The sequence below is a fragment of the Lagopus leucura genome, unplaced genomic scaffold (genome assembly GCF_019238085.1).
Source record: "Lagopus leucura isolate 7727_CA_CO unplaced genomic scaffold, USGS_WTPT01 Super-Scaffold_100157, whole genome shotgun sequence".
NCBI classification, from domain to species: Eukaryota; Metazoa; Chordata; class Aves; order Galliformes; family Phasianidae; genus Lagopus; species Lagopus leucura.
The window spans coordinates 38151451-38171521 of NW_024962334.1; the positions used below are offsets into that span (position 1 = coordinate 38151451).

The 20071-nt window shown below is 37.4% G+C and overlaps 1 protein-coding gene across 3 annotated transcripts in view; it reads left to right on the forward strand.

Moving 5' to 3' along the window:
- The window catches only part of CCNY (cyclin Y), a 112889-nt gene that overhangs the window by 54046 nt on the left and 38772 nt on the right, over positions 1-20071 (forward strand). The window contains exons 1-3 of one of the 3 annotated variants that reach the window (XM_042888874.1): positions 667-677; positions 14120-14194; positions 19958-19992. In XM_042888874.1, coding sequence (XP_042744808.1) covers positions 14128-14194; positions 19958-19992 — 102 coding nt within the window. In that variant the 5' untranslated portion in view covers positions 667-677; positions 14120-14127. Of the gene's footprint in view, positions 1-666; positions 678-14118; positions 14195-19957; positions 19993-20071 lie in introns of those variants that run through there. The other 2 variants (XM_042888873.1, XM_042888875.1) reach the window with 2 other exon arrangements.

The following is a 20071-nucleotide window of genomic DNA, read 5'->3' on the forward strand; positions in this document are numbered from 1 at the left end:
TCCAGTTGAAAACTGAAATCTATCTTGGTTGTTTCTCATAGTTAGCAAGGGCCTACAAAATCCTTTACGTTTAATTTTGAAAGAGTCATGGAAAGGAAAACAACCCAAACTATAAGCCTCAAAACCTGAAGTCCCCATTCCTCTCTACTCAAAAGACAACTTGAGTTATATAAATTCAGAAATCTGTGTTTTCCTTCTTTGCTTTTTCTGTTTGATTGTTTGTTTTATTTTGTTTAAGATACGTCTTTGGTCTAGATATACACTGGTAGGAGAAAGAAGGTTAAAGATCAGTTCCTCCTGCATTAGTCCAAATCCTTAGCCAATGTGCAGTGTATGTGTACATAGTGCTAGAAGGGAAATGAGCATTTTTCTGTCTGGAGAAACTACAACATTGCAATCCAGTGACCTGAAAGTTAATAGGAGTTGTTAGCACAGTCAAAGCAAATGAATAATTACCCCTTTACTGAAAATTTGTTTCACTTGTGATCCATCTGTATTTTAGTTCCAGTGGTGCATGCACAAGGCATGCAGTACCTCCCTTTCCTTTCCAGAATATCAGCTACCAAAAAGTCAAATGCATGTCTGGTTGGTGCTCTCTGAGGATGAAAGTCCATGTGCTGCAATAAATCTGATACTGGAAAGATGACACTGTAGCAGTGGAGAAAAATTGGTTAATGGTAAACTACTCAGCTGTTACAGCTTTCCTCCTTGCTTAAGAAGCACACGCTCGTCTAGTTAATTCCCTGCTTTAGGTTTAGGTAATCCAAATGTTTTAATAGCTCTCAAAGACAAAGGACCTATTTATTTCAATTTAAGCTGTTTATTTTTCTGATATCAGACTACAGTGTAACAGGACTTTGATGTACGGAGGAGCAGTGTAGGCTAGACCTAAGTTCTGGCTGGCCTGTTTCTCGCAGGAGCCTGTGGGAGAATATAAGGATGGAGAGAGCCTATAGCGTTTCTTCAGAATACCTCGGTTGTCAAAAACTGCACCTTGGGAACTTCCTCTGCTATTATTGCATGGCTTGCAGTTCTCAGGGAATTTGTCGTGCAAGAACCACTTTTTGGTTTTCGGACCATTTGAAATTTTAGCAACTTCAGTGACTTCAGCATGCCATGGGAGGTATCTCACAGCAGTGATGCTGCTGAAGAGCCTCCACCTTTGGATTGGTTTGAATATGTCTGTACAAGTTGCATTGTTCCTGCAATGTGTTGCTGAAATGGTAATACTCAGGGGTCATTGTTCTGAAGATGAAGTTACGATTTATCTTTATTATTATTATGCATTTATCTTCTAATTTATTGACTGGTAATTGTGATATTCTTCATAGCTGGTGCTTGTCCACCGTGCTGTGCTCTATCATTTGCAGACTGACATCTTTCCGTGTTCATTTAATGTTTTTAAATGCAAGAAACTATTTGACTATTGACTATTTCATCTCATCCTCCCTTTCAAGTCAGAGCATTATGGGGTAGCTGCTTTCTCTATGCACCACACTTGCCAGTTAAACCTCTCCATGATGTCAATTTGCCTGCTTCAGTGGAAAAACTTCTGACAAAATTTGAAATGATGAACTACTGTCCTGAGTAGAAAATACTTGCTGTATTTATTTTTTATTGGCAAATCAGACCATCAGAAGAGAAAATTTTACATCTTCTTAGTAATTGCTTAAACATTTAATTTATGGCATGACTAAGTGCATTCCTGATAGGAGTACACATTAATGATGTTTGTATTCTTCCCTCTCAGTAGATTTGCCGCAGTAGTTTGTGTTGGAGAAGACTTGATGAAATCATTCTGATTAGCATGCTGCGTTAGGAATTATCTGTCCTGCTTTAACATACTGTATTGTTGTTTTTTTATTGTTTTCTTTTGTCGTAGCAACTCTGAAGACTGTCTTGTAGACTGACACAAGACAATGTAGCAATTGACGGTTGTTATTTCTATGTATCTACCAGAGGGGATGAACACAACCTAAGTTGTGCTTATGTGGATGTATATAATGAACATTTGAAATTCTTGAGCTACGTGAGGCCAAAAATGACTCAAAAGAATTAAACTCAGTGAGTTATATTGATTTTTTTTTTTTTGCCCTACAATAACGTTTAATGTTAGTCTGAAGCTGTTACATTACACGGATCTGACATTTGCATGCATCTTTCTGGTAGCCTTGGTACGTGGAACATTCCCATAATTTGGAATAAGCTGCTGCTCATAAATAAGTGCAGATGTGAATTACTAGAAGCAGGCTACAACAATCTGTGGCCACATTTGCGAAGCACTTAATTTTATGTATATTTTGAATTAGTTCCCATATCTTTTGTTCAGAAATGTGTCAGGAAGTATATAGGGTGTCTTAAATATTCCATCTCTGACATGCCTGAGAAATAGCAGAGACGAATTTGTTTGATGATGAGACTTCAAATAGAATAATTCAGTTGAAAGGGACCTACAAAGATCATGAAGTCAAAATGTCACTTAGCACTTTATACCCTGGATTTGGTCTGAGAATAAGTTTCACAGGTCAGTGGGTTTTCTGAAGAAAGAGTTCAGATATTGAGCCAAGCTTAATGTGTACTTACAGTTTTGAGAAAAGGCTTGAAAGATCAAGAAAGAAAAACTGATTCTGGAGTTTCCAAGATCAAATGGACTTGAGAAAACCTATTTTGCCTTTCCCAGTGTTATCAAGTTATCTGATTATGCACTGTTTTTCAGCAGCAGTCCTGCCTTGTGCTGTACCAAGAGTGAAATGGCCTGAAGAATGAATTGGACTGTGCAGTGAAGGAGAGATTGTTTGTGTTCAGAGGATGTAATAAAGGGAGAGTGGGATGTGAGGGCATGAATCCAGCTTTTGGACCAGTGTAGAATGTCCACAGCTGCAGCCTATCCTGTGTGACACTGTCGAGGCAAGAATTTTGTAACTGAGAGGAGATCTGTTTGGTTCAACTTCAGGTGACTGAATTTTAGTTTTAGTCTGAGTTTGTCACCAGCTGTTCCATTACACAGTCAATGGGAAAGAGTCACCACGCCTAGACTTCAACCCATCCACTTCATTGCAGACTTTTATTTTTAGATTTGACAAATAGCCACTGGAAAGATGCAGTTCCAAAAATACATGCCTTACTGACTGTAAGGTGACTAGATGAATAGCTCTGACTTAAGTATCTAATTAAGAAATCTAAAAAGGTGTTAAGATTGGATAAGGTAGTGTTCCCATGGTCACTATATGTTCCTCTGTCTTTCTGGCTATCTAGTTTGAAGCTTGGAATCTAGCTGGAGAGGTGTGAAGGAAGCAGAAAGTGGCACCAGGGTTTTATTGTATTTACTTTATTACTCAGAATCCTTCATGTGTAAAGAGAATACCAGTATCCACCTGAACCATTTTTTTAGTACTGTACACAATTCAGCTCTGCTTGTGTTCTCTGCATCATGTCTTTGGATTGTGGTTTCACATTACCTATCGCCCTTCTAACCAGTAGCACAGATATCCCTGTTCTGATCTTGATCTGGTAGAATTTTATCTGCCTGAATGGCTGCATTACTTGTGGGTGATCAGGTCAGCCTCAAGACTTGAATATTATGTGCAGTTCCTGGAAGAAAAACAGAGAGAAAGATGCCTTTATCCTTTCTTTCACTTGCCCAGAGCTCCTGTTAAGAGCTGCAGAGTTGCAAGATACCAGACCTGAGACTAATTACTGCTCAAGATCCCGTGTCCTAGACATTAAGCTAATGTAGTTTGGGGAATAAGTAGATGTTTGGCATAAATACAAAACATTTCTGTATTATTTGTTTGAAAGTAAATACGTGAAAGTTTTAGAGCTATTTGTATAGTCAGTCAGAGTAATAAGGTAAATCGTAGTGAAGATGAATGACTTAACGTTTTAAGTCATTATAAATTCACAGCAAATAATAAAGTATTAGAATACTGTATATTTAATCACCCAGAACAGACAGCTGTACAACATCAAAGTTGCTTATCCAAGATCAACACCTAATGACCCTGTGCTGACACCTCTGAAAACAAATATCAGTAAAAAATATTTTAATTAAAGATCTGCAGTTAGTTTCTTCAAAGTTCAACATATCATTCTCCATCTTCTTGCTCGTTTTTCTTTGTCAGGTGTTACTGGAGAGGTGGATGTGAGTCAGATTAACTTTTTTTTTGTGGACAGGTGAAATATTTGGAGGCTGGAGATCTTTAGTTTTGACAAACTGTCGTGGCTAGAGTCCAAGCAACAATTACTTGCCTGCTTCTCAGGTTGGATATATTTTGAGTGAGCTGTATTATATGTGTTTTGCCGTAAGACTGTATGGAGGCTGAGCTTCTTGGGCTGAGGGACTGCATGAAAGCTTAGTGCTGTAGATGTTTGTGTTCATAGGCATTTCTATACATGCACAAACAGAGTTTCAGTGATGAGAGATTTGTAAGTTAAGGTTGCTTTTCATGTCTAAGTGGTAAACTACATGTAGTACGAATGATAACGCTGTGTCTTGGTAGCAGGGTAATTTGGTTTCCATAGGAATATAAATTTGCAGGGGAAAAATTGAAAGCCTGCTACTGTGGTTTATCAAGCATTTCAGAAAAGATTGCAAATTACATTTTTTTGCATATTAAAAAAGCAGCTGCTGCCCTTGAAATCACAGACATAGCCTTACAAGTGCTTTATAATACACTTGCACTAAATTTTTTGAGAAACCAGAGATTATTTCTGTTCATATTTCACTGATTGCCTGTCTGCTGTTTGATAAAGTTTTTAACTTCAGATCACAGCTCAATAGCAAACCAAGAGGAAAAAAAGAAGATATCCTGAAGAGATGACATTCTCTCTGGTAATTTATTAAAATTGTTTCTGTCAGGGAATGAGAAAAGTGAGCTCTACCAGTTCTCATCTGCTGTAAGGGCTCTGCAGAAATTGCATCACTATTATGAAGTTATTTTTTTTCCATGTGAAGAGCTGAGATACAGCCCAAAATCTTAGGGCCTGATGTGTAGTGTATTACACACCCTCAAGGCCGCTCCGTTTCTTAACGCTGTTACGGCAGTAGGAATGCTTTTGGAAATGGTGAAACAAAAACACCTTGATGCGAAGCTGCAGATGATGCTTTAGTCTAAGGTGAAAGCTTACAATGTCAGCTCAACTGTAGGATGATGATGTTGACAGTTATGCTCCTTTCTGTTGATCTGTGTCCTTAAGTAAAATGGATTCACTTTACTGTAGGTTAACCCAGCACTTCTGCTGACTGTTACTGTGTGTTTGACTCTGTGGCAAATAATTCCCTTTTAAAATCTGTGTTAAATTTATGGAGAGGTTGACTAGAGTGACAAGCAGCCTTACCTGTGGCTTTCATGGGTTGATGCCTTTTTTTGGTGGCAATACTGATTGAATATTTTGAAACTACAAGTAAGATAATTTGATAAGGGCAACAGCTGGTGTCACTTGTTCACATCTGTAATGACACTGTGCTTACATCTGTAAAAGGTTTCCATGCGTAATTTAAAATGATTACCTTAAGTTAAATAGGAGTGTACCATATTGTAATTTTTCTGAAATACTCGTGAGAGGAGAACAAATATTTTTTATTATTATTATAAGTAATAAAATATTTTTTAAAAGGAGTCTTTCTCAACTGTGTTGCATTCTGTCCTGTCTGCCTCTGAATCTAATAAATTGGACAAATAAAATTCTTTTTAGTGTGGTGTGTATATGATGTAAAAAATACATCAGGGAAAAATCATTTGTAGTGCTTAGTGTCACTGGAGCATTAGATAAATGCATTTATTTCAGTTTAAGGTTAATAGGACAGCACTTTACTATGCTGCTGTGCATGCCTCAGGCTTCAGGTGGTGCATGAGTGACATTCACAAAAGCAGGCAGTAGTTAGGATGTCAATAAAATCCACCTGAGACGCATAGCAAAGCAGCAGAGCTTGTGATATTTTGCCATGTTATGTAATAATGTACATGGTATGGAGAGACACCAGCCTGTGCTGTTAATGAGAAATCTCCTGATATGACCACATGTCGTGTGTTCTGTAGAATTTAATACTGGAGGATTTTTAAAAGGGAACGTAGAATTGATGAACTTAAATACTGTCTTCTCAGGTGGTGTTTAGTAACATAACGGGATATCGAAAGTGAGAGTATAAGCAGCCTGCATCAATAAAAGTGGACATCATTTCTGTTCTAAATGGAAGGAGACACTAAGAAGGAAGTGTACCACCTTGTGTCTGATGATGCAACTTGAGAATTGTCTTGTTGGGAGAGACGGCAGTGAAGGGAAATGCAAATGTTGAAAAATAATACAACACCAAAACTGTTTGATAAAAACCTTGCTCAGCCTTTTTGTATGGAAAGTTATATCTGTGATTTTCCTTCTAGAACAGAAAATAAATACAGATGTGTCTGTGAGAACTGTTGTGTGCTATAACTTGACCGACTGGTCTGGAGAAACTATACAGAAACGACCATTATTTGCTGCAGAGAACTCCTTTTGTTTAAGAACTAACTGCATTTCCTTCCAAGTCGGAGATCACAGCAGAACCTGGGACAGAGTAACCATGTCATTGGAACTTGCTGAGAAATGTGCTTGTTGTTTTCTTGGAGTGATAGACAGAGAATACAGTGGATCCAGGGTAGCAAAGATTATAGCCAAGTTTTTCCAGCAATTTAGCCAAATCTGAAGGAGTTTACTCTTCCAGCCAATTGCCTCCTGGAACTTTCCAATTTTCAACTTTCTTTTCTTCTCTTCTCATAATCATAGTGACAGAGCACTGGGATGTCATCATTAAAATTCTTTCTTGCAAGAATTCTCCAGAGTGAAAAGGCATTTTCTTTAGAGGTGACTTAGCTGTTTACACTAGATGTAAAGTAGTCTAAAATTGTACTGATAAGTCTTGTTGGTCTGTTTTTGCTGTAGTCATGTTATGTTTGAGTGACATAAGCTGAAACTTCCGTGTAGTGGAACTCATATCTTTGAAGCTTTAGTGCAACAGCACATGCAACTGTTGTTATTGCCCAGTGAAATCAGGGAGTGCAGTATAGTCCTGTTTTGGCTTGAAAACTTATAAGCAGAAAGCATCCCATGTTATTTTATTCACAGTACTTGGTGCATTCAGTGTTTGAGAGATGTGCCCCAAATTAACGCACAGTCTCAAATGGAAGGAAGCTTTAGTACTAGCTTAGTCATATGGTTTTCCAAGTGTGTTCTGGCTCCTTAACATAAATCATGATGTTGTAAAATGAAAATAGTGTGCATGAAAATGCCTGATAATGGTGAGAAGTTGCATTCTAGAGTCATTTTCCTTCTTTCTCTTGTTCTTTACAGTAATCTCTAGTGTTACTTTGCTTCATTTGACAGGAGACAGATGAGGGAAATGCTCTTAGCTGAGGTACCCATTTAGCTCTTCCCAGCTTCTAAAGGAATTAATTTTTATTCACAGTAGTTGTTTAAGGGAGTATTTGCATTACTGTACATCTAAATGGCTGTTACAGAAGGGAACAGACCACCAGAGCCTCTTTGCTGTGCTGTCTTCAGACTTGTGGGGCTTATTCGAACATGTCTCTCACTGTTGTCCTTTAATTTCTCGATAAACACTCTGCAGTGGTTTTATTGCTTTCCAGCCATGAGGTTGGACCAGGAAATTGCTCTGTAATGTCAGGTTGTGGGTGTAGCAAAGCTGGCAAGGAGGTTGACTAATTTGTGTAGGGCCAGCTCAGCTGCAGGTTCCTCTCTGGCCCTTGGCAAGTCTGCTCTTTTCTTTACCTGAAGTCTCTTTAAATAATGAACAAGTGAATGTTCTTGGGAGAGGAAATGTGGGTTGAAATTAATATGTGGCACTGTCTTCCCTTTAACTGCAGTAATGTTTGTGTGGTGGCATTGATAGCTTTCCCATCTTAAAGGGAAGAAGTAATTTCTGCAGATTATTCCAAAACTACTGACGTATTAAACGAATGTTCTGCTCGGTTTAGATACTAGATGATCATTGAATCAGCATCAGAATGTTGGCTGTATAAAATTACCTGACTTTCATCGTTTGAAAGAAAGGAAATAACCTTTTTCTGTTAGAATAAACACATTTTCAGGCCTGCTCTCTGTTCTGCAGCCCACAGGCACTATTACAAAACAGCAACAGTGTTGGTTTTTCCTGTCTGTGTAACAGCAGGAGCTATGGTGCATGTTACTCAGAGGTGAGTTCCTGCAGTACCTATCCGTCAGCTTCTTTTGGTATGTGTTTCTATCTCAATGCTCTCCTGAACTGGGAGGAAAAAAAAAAAAGAAAAAAAAAGTTATTTTTCTGTCAAAATTTTTACCACAAACAACGTCATCCCCTTCTTTTCTGTTTTTAACTTGCACAATGTATTTTAACAACGAATCTTAAAATGCAAATCTTCTTGAAGCAGGAGTTGAAGTTTTAGAAAGCTCACTGGGGTTTGCTGAGATCTTGTGTTTGATCTTGCTAAACACTTGTTTGTTTTAAGATTAACTTAATCTAGAGGCCCCTGGGATCTTCTGGTCTGACCTGCATATGCATAAATCATGATAGAGGAACTTGCATCTAGCTATTTTAAATAAGCCTAAGTACATGTGCAAGACTAGAGCCTAAAGATGTCTGTTGGAATTAATGTTCTTGAAAGGGAAAGCATCAGAATATGTTGAGTTCTTCAGGGGTGGAGCTTTGGTGCTAACAAACCTTCTTTTTTCTTCCAAATTCATAATTACGATCTTTCTGCTTCACTTTTCACTGCTTTTCTTCTGTTGTGTGCTGGATTGGAGAGAATTTTCAGTACTTAATCCCCTCCCCCCACGTGGGGAGCTGCAGAAAATTCCAGGATTTCCTCTTTGATTAGCTAAACAGCTTGAACTCTGTAAGGCTCTTGTTTAATGGCATTTTCTACCAGTCATTCTTGGAGGTCTCTTCTGCACTCATCTGAAATTTTTCCTTATCCTTTTGAAATGTACAAATGAAGCTGTATCCACTATTTGTCATTTCAGTAATGCTTTTTAAGATGTGTATAGATAAAAAAAAAAATCTTTCCTGGGCTTTAGTCCAATTCTGAAACTGAACTGTTTTACAGTTCACTTCTTTTTATGGCCATATTTGAATGCAGCTACTGTGGCTTCAGGGATGAAGTTTCTCACAATGCCCAGTGAAATCTCGTTGTGGTCTTCTCATTATTGTCTTAAACTTCAGATTGAGTTATAGTCAAAATCTGCCTTTTATTCTTGGGGAGACAGAGAACTTACTTGATGTAATAAGTCAGGAAGCAAGAGCTCTTATTTTGGCATGATACTAAATGAGAAAGAGACTGCAATCTTAAATTTATTTGTATGTATTTGTAACTTTCATCTTGCCCAAATACTCAAAAATTGTGCAAATTGCTTTTAGGTATGTGACCACTTAGCTGAAGTGATCCTGAGTCTGACTTTGATTTGGTTAATCAAAATTATTATGATTTAAAAATGTATCATAAAGGCATTTTGTATTCATTTTCATGTAAATGAAAAAATATATATAATAAGCATCTATCTTTATAGATCACAGAATCACAGAATTGTAGGGGTTGAAAGGGACCTCCAGGGATCATTGAGTCCAACCCCCCTGCCAAAGCAGGTTCCCTGCATATGTGTATCTATGCAGACATCTTTGTTTCTATTATAAAGAAGGGTACATGCGTGTGTATGCATACATGTATATATTGTCATTCATTTTCAGTTTATAATCCTGAGAATACAAAAAACCTCAAAATTTCATTTGCTCTATGGGAACTGTATTTTGCATAACCTAATAGTCCTTTAGAGCTGAAAGAATAAATTAAAAAAATCCAGATTGATCTTTGAACTTGGAAGAATCTAGGAAAATATTTCCCATCTATTTAACATTTAATTGCATAGCATGCTTTAGAATTCTCAGTTGTTGTTAAGTGGTGTAATGCTTCAGGCTTGACTAATCATGAAGTTTAGGAATCTTAGATGAGAGATCTGAGCTGTAATTTATGCTGTAAAAGGGGCTTATGTTTTGCAAGAGTAGAGCCTATCTGATTTTACTTCAGTGGCAGTAAGGAGTAGTTGTTTTATTTGTGGATTTCCTGTATTTTGCGTTTAGTGTAACTGGAGCAAAATATTCCAAAATGATGAGGTGTCCCCTGCGGCTGAAATCATGCTATTTGGTTGAGTAGGTTTCAGGAATGTTCTGACATGCAGTTAACTTCTTATTCTGATCTTCAGTGACTTCAGTATTCAGAACAGGTGTTTAAAGGGAAAAGAATGTGTTTTTATTCCTAACTTTTTTCCAGATTTAATTAGCTTTACTTAAGCAACTTATGGAAATATACGTTATCATTGGTAAAGCCTTTGCCAATGTTTCACCACTTTCATATCATATATGTACACTTAGATATCACTTGAACAGAATAAACATTAATAATTTATTATCTTTGTATTTTTTATTAATGGTAACTATTATAACAATAAATTATTTTAAGACACTGCATTGCTCTATAAATTGTTGTGTCAACTGTTACTTGTCCTGTCATTTTTTAATTTACTGAAACCCCACAGAAACTCTGAACCCGAAGGATCTGTAATTAAGCAATATGTCTCTTCATCACAAACCAGTATTCTCTTGAAAAAAAAAAATCCATAGTTTGGACCATCTTTGAGACTTTTTTTTTTTCTTAACACTTTTTGGAGTGCAGGGTAACTGCTTGAAAAATATCCACTTGAAATCCTTCGTTTGCAAGGCTACGATGAGTCATAGAGCAGACTGCTGGTAATGGATAAAATTTTTGTACACATTTCAATAATTGAAATTCTGGCTCTCACTTCCCTCTCTAACAGTTGAATACTGTCTGCATGAGTTTATATCTCTTTTTAACATCAGTTATTCCATTACAAAGTGGGTTAAGCATTCATATTGTGGCTGTTTTAATTTTCAGATGCTAGAAAGTACAACTGGTATCACTAAAGCAATATGACTGTGGGACGGAGGTAGCTTCTTGATGGTCAGTGCCCTTAGGCAATGAGTTAGTAACTTCAGATTTGTGTCTAATATTTGATCTCTTTCCTCTTATAGCACTATTTCTAATTGCAGACATGTAAGAATTCGTTCCCAGATTGAAAAGGGCATTTATTTCCAAACTGCACAGTAAATTTCAGTCTCTAGAAACTGATATCTTCCTTCTGTCTTGTGAAACCGTATCTCTTTTAATCTCCCCGTACGGAAGCAGCAGTGGCTTGGAGTGATGTGGTCCCACCAGTGCCTAAAGAGTGCTTGGATTTACCTCGTGCTTTTCTGGGAGGAATGAGGAGTGATGAGGTTGCAGGCATACACCTCACAGCCTGCTTTCTTCTGCCTGCAGAAACCTAGCAGTAAGTGCTGTGCTGTTCCTCACAGGGATAGGGGACTCTTAGCAGTGCTTGTCTTCTTAGGGTCACCTTGTGCTGGCAAAAGTCCTGGCAGGCTTCACTGCTCACCTACCCATGTCATTCACTTCTAATTTTGGTGATGGCAGTCTGAAAAAAAGAGACAAACAGGACGTGTTTGGCTGCTGATTGGAGGGAGAGGATGGCAGAAGGGGCGCTGACAGAAGAGGACGTGTACTTTGAGGAGCATGTAGGCTAGGGCAGGTGGGGTGGAAAGGAGCCCAGGCAGCTGCCTCACCCAGGCCACTTCCAGATCCATGCTCTGGCCTCTGCAGCTGCTGAGTTTGGATCTTGCTAGCCTTCTTTTAACTTCTGCCAGAAAACAGCTTGTGCTTTTTTGAAAAGACTTCAAGCCCTCCATTGTTCCACTTCTTCCGCATAATAGTCTTTTACAACAGAGGAATCTGAAATAGTTGCGATTTGACTGCAAGATGTGGCAATTGGTTTCCTTTCTTTTCAGCCCCACAAGCAGACTGTAAGCCTGTGCCAGGCTGTTATTATTCCCCAAGCAGACAATTTTCTAGGCATGAAGGAAAGGAATGCTCATCGCTCTGGGGACAGTGTTTTGACAGTTGAGTTCACTTGCATTTTATCAGTCTTGTTTTGTTAGCTGAAATGGCTTTGCTGTACTTTAAAAGGTTTTACAGAAAAACTGTCTGCAGAAAAAAGATCTACAGAAAAACTGTTGTTTTTAAATGCACTTTATGATGATGTATTGTGCTGTTTGTTAAATGAAGAGGATAATAAAAGGCAGTGTATTTTGCTGTTTTAAAACACTGATTATGATTATTCTTTATTTAATGATTTACATCTTGAATTCAATTTAATGGAAAAAAAATGTCCTGAAATGAAAAGCAGTGTTCAGTAGCACTGTCTATCACAATGGGTAATTTTTATTCTTCCCCACATCTAAATAAGATGCAGAAAGTAATAAGAAAATGTTCTTTCTATTTGACAGTCCTTCCTAACTTCCAGTGGTAAGGTCACATACCTAAGATCTCCTCTAGGCTTGGCTAGCAATTGTGCTTTCTCAGAGAATCAAAATGACTTTTTCTGGATATGTTATTGCACTTTTCCTTGGTGGCTTGGATAACAGTAATAAGACTCCTTTCTAGCTGAAATTTAGAAACTGTTCATTTATATTCTTGATTTCTTCCTAGTAAGTAGGAGGTCCGTTACTTGACCCAGAAGTGTTCTCCAAGTACCAGCAGCATGTCAGGCAGCAACAGGGCAGTGGTGAAAGATGAAGGGTCTAGAGCACACAGCATGAGGAACAGTTGAGGTTTCTGAGTGCCAGGGTTCAGAAAACTTTTGAACATCTCTATCAGACATGGGGTGTTTGATTTTGGGTGATTCCATTTGGAGCGGGGCTGGACCTGATGATCCTTATGGGACCTTCCTGACTCAGGATATTTTATGGCTCTGTGATCTCATGGGTGTCAGATGCAGGGGGGCAGAGAGGAAACCGAGAGATGCTAGAAAGGACAGGTAGAAAATAAATTTGTAGAGAAGAATGTGATCAGGAGAAAAATGTGGGAAGGCCTAGTAAAATTATAAATGGAAGGGGAATGAAAAATGGAGCATAGTGATGGATAGTGAAAGAAGAGAGAAAGTTGCAGATGGGTGAACTTGGCCCTTGGGCAGAAATATTTCTTTTGTTGTTATTTTTAAGACCTGAAGCTTAATTCTCCATTCTGAGTTTTCAGAGAAAGAGAGGGGAGCGAGAAGTTTAGAAAGCCTGAGTTAGTTACCAAAGACAAACATCAGTGCTCATATTTAGTGTTGCATAAAAGCATCTGTCAAGTGGAAATTAATGTATATGTAGAGATCAGGAGAATAGAGGGGAATTTACATTCTTGTAATCACGTGGGGAGTGCAAGAAAAATGATTAAAAAAAAAATCATGCTGTTTTTAGCAGCGTGCTTTCAAGTGAATGCAGGCTTAAGGAGTTTCAAAGAATTAGAAGTAGCATGGAGTTTGGGAACAAGAAAACTGAAGGCATTTTAATATTGCTGGGGAAAGTAATTCTTCTGGAAATTCAGATATGCTGTGACAGATTCAAATCCTCAGTAAACGTTTTTGATAACATTTTTTTTTTTCTTTTACATCACAGAGATAAATATGTTCATGTGAAGTATCAGAAAACACTAAACTTCAGTAATTTTGATCATTTAAAATAGCCTGGCCTAGATGTAACTTGTTTACCTTTAGCTTCAGCAACTGCTTATTTAATCACATCTAATTACGGAAACCTAACTATCTGCAGAGAGATGAATATTTACTTTAGAATACTTCTTTCTTCTACAATTACATGTAACAAGCACTGTTCCTCTGCTTAGCAGTGGCTTTAGGATATGGAGGAAGAAAATAATGGAAAATGGATAATTCCTGACTTATTATGTACAGGCTTCTCAAGCTGCTTTATCTGTTTTTATCCAAAAACAAATAAGCCCTTAGAAGCAAAGACTAATCCCAAAGCTGTGTTGATGCAAACAGTTTGCATGCCAAAACAACTACTGGTGTGAAAAAGGGTTAAAAAAAAAAAAAAAAAGTGATTTTTCAAGATTGATTTTGTTTTATAGTAGCTGCTTAAGTGTGTAAACTTGATCTTATTAAGAAAAAATAAGAAAATCTGTGTATGCTGCTGGATAATCTTAAACGTTTAACATGCTATTTTTTGTTTGTTTCTTTCCAGATTTGAACATGGAATTCAACCCATCAGACCATCCACGGGCCAGTACGATATTTCTCAGTAAATCTCAAACAGATGGTAGGTTACTGAACTTATTGCTGTATTTACTATTGCAGTTATCTCTTTGTCAGAATGCATGTGATAGCTACTGAATAAATAATTCCCCTCCCTCCAAAAAAGAGGCTTTCATAGGTACTGTATGAGAGTTGAAGGAAATCAAATTAATGAGTATTTTGTCAGAGTTAGTACTTGAAGGTCACACTGAAGTTGTAAGTTCCAGTTTGTCATGGATAATGTAGAATATAATTATAATCAAAAATGTTTTCCCTACGTGCAAAATTTTCTGTGCAACCATGTTTTTTTGTTTGTTTTTCTTCTAACATTCTGAACAGAAGGCCAAAGTTCTGAGAAAAATGACTTTATAATATTTTACTGAAAAAAAAGCTTGTGTACCTTAGCTAAGAAGATGGTCCAGAGTTTCCTCTGATACAGCTGATCTGTAGATGAGTTCAGTACTAGATTTGAATAACAAAACAACCCATCTCCCACTCAAATCTTCTATCTTTTTCTCTCATGGATTTGAAATAATCATATATTTGTCTGGAGTTTTTTGGGTTTTTTTATTTGTAGACAAGATGATCACTCTGGAATTACATCTATTACGCAGGCTTCTTGATAGACGTAGAAGAATAGAAGCCATTTTCTCTGGCACTTACATTCCTTGCTGGACATTTATGACGTTGTTTTAGAAGTAGATGAAAATAATTGATGCAAAAGGCATTATTTTCTACCAAGACTTTCAAAGCATTTTCGACATTGTAATTCTGACTGTATGAATTCTTTGTCCTTCTTGCTGTTGCCTATAAATGCCATTTTTCATTTACATAGTAAATTACAGTGTCAAGCACATCACTTAGGAAAAAAAAAAGTAGTTTTCACTTGCCATATATTTTGTGCTAATTTTTGAGCTTGACTAGTACAAAGAGAATGCATTTAGGTTCTGATTGAAGAGTTGATTACTTGAGTACTTCTTTTGCCCTTCAGATTGTCCGGAATTCAGCTCTGATTCTGTCAGTGGCTTACTGTGTGTTTTTTGATGTGATTGTGCCATCCCGGTCTGGCTTGGTAATCTATGAAGTGAATATGATAACATTTCCATAGTTCAGTGTGTTGTCAAGACTGATGTTTATTTTTACAGTGCTTTGAGACTGTGTAGTCCCATGTGGTTGCTACATGTTTCTCACTACACTTTGTTGGGAAAAAAAAAGACAAAACTTCAGTTCCAAGAAATGAAATTTTTATCACTTGATGATGACTCTTCATGCGATAATAGTGATTAATTTGTTGCAGTATAGAGTTAACTGTACAAATATTTAAATGACGATTTACACCAGAAGTGTCCAACCTTTTGGCTTCCCTGTGCCATACTGATTGAAGAGGAATTGTCTTGGGCCACATATAACATATAGAATATGGTTAATGTGTATAAGTAACAAAACATCTTGTTTTTATATTTATGTTTCATTTAAACATTAAAAAATGAGGGCAGCAAAACCATAAAACCAGTGGATTGAACAAGTGTGGTTTATACCATGCTAGAGTTGGTGTGTGAAACCTTATTCTAATATATATAACACAAAGAACTCTACATAATTTTTTGAATGAGAACAGTGAATTTATATAAACTTTTAAAACAAAGTTTTAAGATCTGTTCAGCTGTTCTTGATCTTAGTGGTAAAAATCCAAGGGCTTGTACAAAAGAAATAAGATTTTGTGAACATTTATCTACTGATGTATTGCCAAGAACCATCCCATTCTGGTGGGACAACACACCATCATAGGCATTTTGCTGTACACTGCGCCTGTTGCAGCAGTAAGATAGCTGTTAAGAGTTATGCTGTTCAGGAATATTGCCCAATGCCAAATGCATTAGAATGCTAACAAGGGGAAGATATAAGGTTTTTCTTCTTTTTTTTGAGTTATGTAGCATTGTATTCTGGCAGCCTGCTCTGCAGCCTAAGAGATCTCCTAGGTCTAAAGTCAGTGTAGAAGGGGAGAGCTGCACCAGCAATGCTGAAAACACCCAGCTGGGGCATGTAGCTACCACTTTCTGTTATTACATAGCGTGGGGTTGATAAACCTTCATGTAGTTAACTGTAAATGAAAATATTTCTATCATCAAGAACTAAAGGCATTTAGCTGAGAGATATTTGGACTTGAGGTTTTGTCCAGGATCTGGCTGAGGCTCTGGAGTGTTGATTATGTATTTGTATAGTGAGAAAGGGCCAAGTCCATAACTACATGCAAAAGTGACTTGGCAGCGTTATCTTCAGGCAGCTGCGCATCTCACTTTCCAGTAACCAGTAATTGTTTGGCTTTCTAGTAATGCTGTGCTCTTGCAGCCTCAGTCGTGTAGTCTTAGCACAGGAGCTGCTCTTTGAGCTGTTGGTGAGCAACACGTAAGTGAAGAGCAACAATAAATATAATGAAACAGGGCGTAGCGTCTTTGGATGTTACATGTTCTGAATTTCCCGTTGTTCTGTGTGACTTAAATACCACACTAAGCATCGAGGTCTGTACTGTCTCTCATTGTCTCATAGTTTACTCTTAATTACCTGAGAGTTCAATAACTCCAAAGAAAAAATTGAAGACACAATAGATATTTATTTGATATGTAACTAAAATAGCATTTCTAAATCTTTCCAAGGCTTTATGGGAGTACTCTAGGTGCTGAGTCTTCCGTGAGAGGTTCTCCCTGTATGGGGAGACAGTAGAGGATGTCACCTTTCATATCTTGTCTTCTTTGAGTGCCTTATGCCAATTCTTGCTTAGTGAATTTGGCCTGTAAAAAAGAGTAGCTAGATGACTAAAAAGCCCTGCACTATTCAGCACCTGCTGGTGCTAAGCTAGGGTTTCCAAGCCCTAGTGCTACAATAGCATAACTTCCTTTCCTTGGAATAGCAAGAGCACAAGTGTTGCTCTTTCAAGGTGCTGGTAATGATCTTAACTACAAGTGGGTTACAGCTCTCCTCTTTTCCTAACTTATATTAAGCTTTACATGTGGAGTTCATTGGCTAAATTTTTTCCAATGTAACAGTTGGCTTTAGACAAAGCACATTTTGAAACCATATTTGTTTAATTTTGGATAGATGTAAACTAGGGTGTGTTTTATTTTTATGGTTAACTAGGGATGAGTTTGCTGATTCTCAGACAAGACGAAATGAAATGATCTGCAAACAAAATATGAGATCTTATTGATGTAATCCTCAATGGTTTTGACCTTGATAATATGGGTAACATTAAGGTTTCCTATAGAAAATACACAAATGAGATTTATGTTACAGCTTAATGAAAAATGCGTACTTGCTTATTCACATGCATGCATATATTGCATATTTGTGTATCTCCTCACTCCTTTTTATTCCCAGATAATGTTTTCCTACTCTAGCAAAAGTTCAAGAGTAACAATAGGAAGTGCCTGAAGAAATGGGAAATGAGGAAAATAAAGAACATTTGGCAGCATCTCAGATACCAGTCTTGACTTGAAGAATTCCAATCCAATTTTCACGTGTTAAAAATGTTAGAAAATACAACTTCTTCATTCAGTTGTTTAAACTGTGACTGTAGATCTGTTCATACTGTGCCATGCGAGCACTGCAAAACATCTCTAAGCTCATTGGAGCCAAAGAGCAGAGACTTATCTCTTTACAACAGTTCTAGAATAAGACTGGCAGAAACAGCTTTTGGCTTCTTGCAGTTATTGTCAATTCTGTCTGAAGGGAGGGTTGTGAGCACAAAAGAGAGCATCTACCATGCTGCATTTCTCATTGACGTACATTCTTGTGAGACTTGAGCCTCAGGCTGTAGTAGAATGATCCAGAAGCATGAAGGCACAACTGCTTTCTTGTAGTCCCTCACTGGACAATGAAAGCTAATGAAATTTCTATTATGTGCAAAAAAGAAGGGGAAGAGAGTCAAGGTGGTACTTGGAAAACTGTGTGGCACAAATTGATGTTTGAATAGGCCAAAGTGAAAGGTGTATAAATACACTAGTATATTTTTCTGGAGGTTGGAAGTAGCAATAAGAGCTGTAAGTGATATTCTTGCTTTGGTAAATAATAGTACTTCTGTAGGGAATGGAGTGGTGTAATATGTACAAGGGAAAATACAGAAGATAAAGTCTGAGACAGAGAAAAAAGGTGTTCAAAAATAAGATTTGGAGTTTATGTGCAGACTGTGTTTGTTGGATTTTGTCCATAACAATTCTGTTTGAGGAGTAATTGTGACTGTTGTCAGTTAAATATTTAACTGTGTTTGAAATGTCACAGTTAAAGCTGTTAATTTTATGTACTCTATTAGGTTTACATGCAACTTATCAGAATTGCTTACTGCCTGTATATTGCAATATGCAATGCCTGACAAATTCTTTATTCTTAGAAGTACCTACTGTCACTTTGTGTTTCCCTTTAGATTGCTTATGTCTTTTGCTGGTTGTAAATGCAGTGTATGGAACTTAAGTGTAGTGCAGTGTTTTAGCAGGATTTCAAGCAGTTTAACTATTTGCTCGACAACCTGAACTCTCCTGCTGTTCCTATTTTATTCTGTCTTCTATACAATGTCCATAACTGTGGATCTGAGCATGTACTAAGTGACATGGCTAACATCTGTCATGTGTGATTCTCCTTTCTGCTCCCTGGGAGGAAAATTATGTAAGGATTTTTTAAAGTATTTTCTTACTTTATTTTTGTTTTATGTCTGCATTAAGCAATATTTCACAGTATCCACACGTACAGCCTTGTTTATGTTAGATTGCTTGCTTTTGAAAAATAAATGAATCACAAGTAATGGCTTCTCATCCAACAGGGAATGGACAGGCTATCTATCCCACCATTGCAAACACTCTTATTTTGCTAAGTGCATTGGGTCGCATAGCTTTCAAATCATAGCGCACCGAAGTGCATTTAATCATCTACAGCATGAAACCATTATTACTTTAATCCTGCGGTTTGATTTATGTATTAGTTGCCTCCAGACTCGTATCCTAAATGCTTTGGTATTTTCATGGGAAGGGAACTCCACAGGCTCTATGGGGTGAGTTAATTGGGGAAGTGCTGAAAAATTTAAATATACTGTATTTCATCAACTGTAATAAAAATTTGCCTGACATTGAAGACTGTACATGTCTCCCTCGTTGCTGCTGTTTACTGAGTATTTGGGCTGCTCGCTCTGATCTTGACTTGCAACCCCTGCTTGTGATGACTAGTTCTACTCACCAACTTTCATTGTTATATCTGACCTGAGTAATAGCTTCAGACTTGCAGCTTACCACTAGATAAGGCAGTGGGATGATGCATATACGTTTTCAAAGCACTTTGATGGGAGTTAGTTTTTCACAGTAAGCTTCAATGAGAATTTGCTAACTCCATGGAGTAACTGTTTAGGTGCTTTCATGACTGTGAGATAGCGTAGGTCACTATGCAGCAGGGTACCTTGCACAAAGCTATTGGTGACCTAGAGTACCTGCAGAGATCTCTGGTGAAGGATGGCTGACTTGGACCATAGCTTTCTGCTGTTAACCTTCCCATGTGTACCAATGCCTAGTGAATACCCAAATGGATGAGAATTTCAATCCATCACCACACTAGTGAGCGTAAATGCCTTTAAGCATACAAATACATGTTTATTCTGTATTTGATATATAAGTATACATGGTTAGTGTAAGAGCAATGACAATGTCATACGTAGATAGCCTCCTGTTCTTTTTATTATAAATGGTATGTAAGAAGCTTAATCAGGAAAAATAGTCATGTAATATTTCTATCATATTTTGTGTTTTTGCAGTGAGAGAAAAACGCAAGAGTCTCTATATAAACCACGTAAGTGAAAATGCCTCGCTATGCAGCTTTCTCCTTGTTGTCTATATTATACAGTGAATAAGAGTTTTCACATTATGAT